Raw genomic sequence first — 6,422 nt, forward strand, 5'->3', positions numbered from 1 at the left:
AGATGGACGCTCCGAAGTTACACACTTCCTAATTTGTTTACTTCGACTCTCCCCTTCCTCTATTCTCAATTCCTTCATGACAATGGCAGGAGCAGATTTTAAGAAGTCTTTTTTATGGACTTTGTAAGGATCTAAATGCAATTAGATCTTAGATCTCCTTTTCTTTCCCCACTATTTTTCTGCGTAAGAGAAATAAAAACTGTCATTTGCTCGCTCCTTCTTCCCTCCCTCCCTCTTCTTTCTTTCTTTCTTTCTTTCTTTCTTTCTTTCTTTCTTTCTTTCTTTCTTTCTTTCTTTCTTTCTTTCTTTCTTTCTTTCTTTCTTTCTTTCTTTCTTTCTTTCTTTCTTTCTTTCTTTCTTCTTTCTTTCTTTCTTTCTTTCTTTCTTTCTTTCTTTCTTTCTTTCTTTCTTTCTTTCTTTCTTTCTTTCTTTCTTTCTTTCTTTCTTTCTTTCTTTTTTTCTTTCTTTCCCTTTTCTTCCCACGTTATTGCTATTATAGAGATTACTGTGAAAATAGGTGTTTGGTTCTAGGATTGCAGGAAAGAAGGGTCCTGGGGGATTCTAAAAAGAGCAACCAGGACTGTATCTTCTAGACTGACAAGGTCCGCTAGCTACGCTGCCATTGGCTCCTGGCACGTTGCGTCTGTCTCTTTTGCGGAAGCTACCAATGGGGGCCGCGGGACGGCCACGATGTCGCAATAAAGGGGGTGAGAATAAAACACGGAGGGGGGAAGCGGCGGCAATGGCCGTGACGTCACGGGAGGGAGTCATTGGAGCCCAAGAGGAGCCGGATTACAAGGGAAGGAGCCAGGCAGTGGCCAGAGTCCGCCCCGCGCTGCGCCTCCTCCTCCTCCTCTTCCTCCTCCTCCTCTTCCTCCTCCTCCTCCTCCTGCTGCAGCTGCTGAACCACAACTTTCCCAGAAAGTTCAATAACTCGGCACCAGAGCTGCAGAGCCCCGCGCCCGGGCCACCTCGCGTCTCCCTGCAGCCGTGGAGCTCAGCTGGCTGCCCCTTCCCGCCGCCGCCGCCGCAGCCGCACCTTGTGCTGCCCGCCTCCGCCGCCTCCGCCGCCGCCTACACCCAGTGCCCTGCAGCAGCCCCGGGCAGCGGAGACGGCGGCGGCGGCGGCGGCGGCAGCTAGATCCTCGCTCCTCGACACACCTGCCGTGGCTCCCACTGAACCACATAGACAACGCCACGTGCACGAGTAGTGCTGAAATCGCGTCTCCTCTTCCTCCGTATCATTTTTGTAACTTTACTTCCCTTCTTTTTTCCTTCCCTCTTAAAAAAAAAAGTTGCGTCCAAAAGCTTCCACTGATCGCCCACTCCCCACCCCCACCCCACCCACAGCCCGGGTTTCCTTTCCCTTCCCTTCCTCTCAGACTTTTTTCTTAAAAGGTACAGATAATTGTGCATTTTATTTGACCCTAGATATTATTTTTAAACTCCTCGCTTTATTGCTCCGATCTGGGGCTGCCGTTGCCCCCTTTTCAAGTGTCGCCCGGCGGATGGAGGCGAGCCCCATGTAGAAATGACAGCCATGGAAGGGGCGAGTGGGTCTAGTTTTGGAATAGACACGATTCTGTCCAGCGCCAGCTCGGGCAGCCCGGGTGTGATGAACGGAGACTTTCGACAGCACGTCGATGGCCGCAGCACGGATTTTAGGAGCCAGGCCACCCCGTCCCCCTGTTCGGAGATTGATACAGTAGGAACTGCACCTTCGTCTCCCATCTCCGTCACCCTGGAGCACCCTGAGCCCCACCTGGTTCAGGACGGCATCCAGCACCATCACCATCTCCATCACGGGCAGCCTCCGCCGCCTCCGCCACAGCAGCAGCCGCAGCCACCGCCGCCGACACAAAGTTTGCAGTCTTCCCCGCAGCAGCAGCCGCAGCAGCAACCTCCGTCTCAGCCGCAGCCGCAGCCGCAGCTGGGCTCGGCGGCCTCGGCCCCCAGGACTTCCACGTCTTCTTTTTTAATTAAAGACATTCTGGGCGACAGCAAACCGCTGGCCGCTTGTGCACCGTACAGCACCAGTGTCTCGTCTCCCCATCATACTCCGAAACAAGAGGGGAACGCTGCCAACGAGAGCTTCAGGCCAAAACTCGAGCAAGAAGACAGCAAAACCAAACTCGACAAGCGCGATGATGTCCAGAACGACGTCAAATGCCACGGTGAGTCCGAGTTCTTCCCTGGCCCTCCGGAACGCTCCCCGGTTTCTTCTCCGGGTGTGTCTTTTTCTCTTTTAGCTCTTCCTGGGCTTTCTGTGAATCATTTTGCGGGTGGTTTTGATTCCGACAGAATTTTTTATTTTCACTGAAGTCACCAAGTGTCGTTTCTCAACGAGTTGGTGCACTGAGCTTGCCTTTAGGGTTGTTCATTTGGGTGCTTATTTAAAGTATATCTTTTCACCCTGTCCTCTTTCCTCTTTTTTATTCATTACGCTATAACTTTCCTTCCTTCCTTCCTTCCTTCCTTCCTTCCTTCCTTCCTTCCTTCCTTCCTTCCTTCCTTCCTTCCTTCCTTCCTTCCTTCCTTCCTTCCTTCCTTCCTTCCTTCCTTCTCCCTATCTCTTTTTATTTATCTCTTAAAAAAAAACCCCAAACAGCCCACTTTCGGTTGATGAAAGGAATATGGCTATAATTTTGTTTTGGAGATGTTGGGGGCAGAAGGGGGGAAAGAGATTGTGTATATGGTGGTGGTGGTGGGGGGGGGGGATTAGCCTAACGAGTGTTGTGTCTGGGAGCGAGTTTGCAACCTGGTGTTTATTTTTTTAAAATGCAAATGCCTTTCATTTTCTTCCATGTTTTCTAAACACCAATAATGGGGTTTTAACAGCATTTAATTAATATGAGAAATTTTCAACTTGATTTGTAAGAGGGCAACTTTTGAGGGAGATATTGATTAAGCTGAGGAAGATGGTATTATTTTAAAAGATTGTTCTCTTCTTGAATCTCTTAAACACAAACACACAAACTCTCTTTTTGCTACTGCAAGTCAGCATCACAGAAATACTCTTTTTGCTACTGCAAGTCAGCATCACAGAAATATTTTTATTCCTTAAAGGGAATTGAGTTGCTTTAAAATGTAAACAATTACAACAACAATAACAACATGTAGAATCTTGCATCCACCGAGGGATGTTTTTTGTATGTTCACGAAAATAAAAGATCAACAAAAAACTCCCAAACCATTCCTCTTTAAATGTTGAACAATTACAAAAATAATCACGTCTCTTGGTCGGTGGGGTTTGTATGGGGAAACAACTTCCACTGTTATGAGAGAAGATATATTTGTCTTTATTGGTGGTCTGATTATTATTTTTAAAATCCTTTCCGTCTTCGGAAAGCCTGAACGGTGACTAAGTGGGAGAGTGGGATATGAGACATTCATTTTGCTATTTTAACATTAGCATAATAGTGCCCAAAACAGATGTACAGTCTGGTCTGGCGATTTTTTGTGCACCAACCTCCCCAGTGGGTCAATTAGAGAGATTATTGTTCTTCCTGCAGGGAAGATCAGGGAGCGCTGCAAAAACTGGTACAAACAGAGATGGATTGACATATCGATTTCCCAGCATTTCAGGGAAAAAAAAAAACCCACCACAACAAAGTTGACAAATAGAATCCGGAAATCTTAGCGCTGTCACTTGGACGTGCTCAGCGATTGGGAGCTCTACTTGGTGTCTGGCTGACATATTCTTTCTGAAATATTCAGAGATTTGATGAGAGCAGTCGTTAAATGTTGTGGTTATTACTATTACTATTGTTATTACTACTGCTACTACCTCTCAAGTACCCTGAAAAGGGAGAAAAAGAAACCCCAAACTTCACCAGCTACACGCAAACAAAATGGCCAGGGTCTCTTTCTCCCCTAAATCTATTCATTCAATGAAAAAAAATGCAGAAAACTGCTATTTAGAAATAAGAAATCTTCCATCAATTATTTAATGAAAAGAAATAGAAAACAGTCCTATTCCCTCCCCATACAACAATATTTTCTCACGAGTATTTTTTGGAAATGGAGAAATCTTTTCTCAAGAGTCCTGGTAGGCCCTTTCATTCAAAAAGTCACTACTTAAGTGGAAACAATTCTCCCTCTCTTTACAGTGTGGAAAAAAAAATGGAGTCTGAGCCGATCCCAGGGGGTTGGGGCCATTGATGCTCAGCCCCCTGAGATTTGTCTGGGATGGGTTCTATAGGGTTGTGTATGTTTGTGTGTGCCAGGGAAAGACTTTGGTTTTCCTTCTTAGCTCTTAACTGCGGCTATGAATGGCTTTTCCTCGCAGGAACAAAGGAAGAAGGCGACCGGGAGATTACAAGTAGCCGGGAAAGTCCCCCAGTCAGGGCCAAGAAACCTCGGAAAGCGAGGACAGCCTTCTCAGATCACCAGCTTAACCAGCTAGAGCGGAGTTTCGAGCGACAGAAGTACTTGAGTGTGCAGGATCGCATGGACCTCGCCGCCGCTCTCAATCTTACAGACACCCAGGTTAAGACCTGGTATCAGAACCGGAGGTAAGGGAGCCCGTTCTCAGGAGAAGCCAGAGCTGGGGGTGGGGGCCCCAGAGGAGGGATCGGTAAGAAGGAATTGGAGTCAGCTTCCTAGACGTTGAGGAAGCTGTCATCTCCCTCTGACCTGGATGTCTCAACTCCACAGGCCACCCCTCCCCGGTTCTGGGACAGGAGGGACCCACTCTCTCCAGAGGAAGAAGGAGATGTCCTTCTTCACCCTTCCCTTCTAGGCTCTACAGTGCAAAGGCATAGCCCAAAGGCGCCCCCCCCCCCCAGCATTACGTGTGTGTAGGAGGGTGTTCTATGATGGCTTAGGAGCAAATGGTAGAAACATCCTACTTTTGGTATAAAGCACCTACTCTCAAAAAACCTCCTCATGAGTCAGATGAATCAGGAACCTTCTTGCTTGAGATGTTGAAAATTTGAAAGTTTCCCTCTTATTGATTTGGCTTACTTCTGCACACAAAGAAACAGTTGCAGGAGCATCCCCTTTTCCTCAGACTACCCACACAACAATTGAAGTATCTGTAGAATAGAAATAGGCAAAAAAACAAGAAAATAAAAATAGAGAACCCTTACAAGTGACCGAGTATCTAGAGCAGATGCGTGTGTATTCATGACATAAGTATGTTGCATAATTATGCATTCATATTTTGTTTCTCCATATCTATGAATACAGACATGGGTATTCCATATCTTGATATGTTTTTGTTATCTTTTAGAGTCCCCCCATCTCAATTGCTCACCTCCCCATGTAAAACTTTCTGTGCCAGCTACAAGAAAAGGAAAGATCAGAAGAATCGAATTAATGTCTGTGGATAGCAGAATCCCAGAGGTTTTGGAGGGCAAGGCCCCTCATCTCACTCAGAGATCTGTCCAGTCAAAGTAATCGGTCCATCCACACTTTCTCCAACTCAGAGGCAGGAAGAATGATTTAATTGGGCAAATGTTCATTGCTAAGGGACCAGAGGCAGTATTTACCCTCTCTATGTCCCAGCAACAAACAGGACAAGGACACACCAATGCCAGACATGTTAATTGACTTAGAAATAGCCAGTCTTAGTGAGCATTATGCCTCTTGTGTGTGAATGACTGACTGTTTAGGAAAGGGACTGGGAAACAAAGTCTCAATGTTATTACACTTAACTCTGTAGTGGTGTTGCTCCTTAGAAAGAGCTTGAAGCAGAGACTGGAGTGTGGGTTGTGGATTTACAGGAGGGGAAATTGGCTATCTCTGTTTGTATATCTCCATTTCTCTGCCTCTAACTCTGTGTGTCTGTGTCTCTCCTCTGACTCCATCTGCATCTGCAGCTGTGTCTCTCTCTTTACCTCTATCTCTGCCTTGATCTCAGGTGAATTATGTCTCTGGTTTGTATTCTAATCGTCTAGAAAGTGAGACAGGGGAACTGCGTCCAGTTGTTATCTTTGCCATATTTTCTGTCTCATTACATACGGTTTCAGCCACCCTAATTCTGTCGGAAAACATTAGTGTCATTTGGAGCCAATCTAAACAGGACGCCATGTTTATTAATTTGGCTGGAATTGCTGAGTATGAGTCTACCAGCTTTGCATTGACAAGGCATTTGGATTGAAAAAAGACTTCTCTTCTTCCCTTTCCTTCCCTTCCTTCCTTCTCCTTCCCTTCCCTTCCCTTCCCTTCCCTTCCCTTCCCTCCCTTCCCTTCCCTTCCCTTCTCTTCTTCTCTCTCATCTCTTCCCTTCCCTTCCCTTCTCATCTTCCCTTCCCTTCCTTCCTCTTCTCTTCTCTTCTCTTCTCTTCTCTTCTCTTCTCTTCTCTTCTCTTCTCTTCTCTTCTCTTCTCTTCTTCTTCTCTTCTCTTCTCTTCTCTTCTCTTCTCTTCTCTTCTCTTCTCTTCTCTTCTCTTCTCTCTCTTCTCTTCTCTTCTCTTCTC

General features: G+C 46.3%; 1 protein-coding gene across 1 annotated transcript in view; it reads left to right on the forward strand.

The window, feature by feature from the left end:
• The first annotated feature begins 786 nt into the window (after positions 1-786).
• Positions 787-6,422, forward strand: part of BARHL2 (BarH like homeobox 2) — a 7,049-nt gene continuing 1,413 nt past the window's right edge. Inside the window, 3 exon segments of the mRNA XM_056814602.1 lie at positions 787-2,174; positions 4,289-4,514; positions 5,234-5,321. Of these exon segments, the coding sequence (XP_056670580.1) occupies positions 1,532-2,174; positions 4,289-4,514; positions 5,234-5,321 (957 nt within the window). The 5' untranslated portion in view covers positions 787-1,531.

The sequence above is a fragment of the Monodelphis domestica genome, chromosome 2, assembly GCF_027887165.1.
Source record: "Monodelphis domestica isolate mMonDom1 chromosome 2, mMonDom1.pri, whole genome shotgun sequence".
NCBI lineage: Eukaryota > Metazoa > Chordata > Mammalia > Didelphimorphia > Didelphidae > Monodelphis > Monodelphis domestica.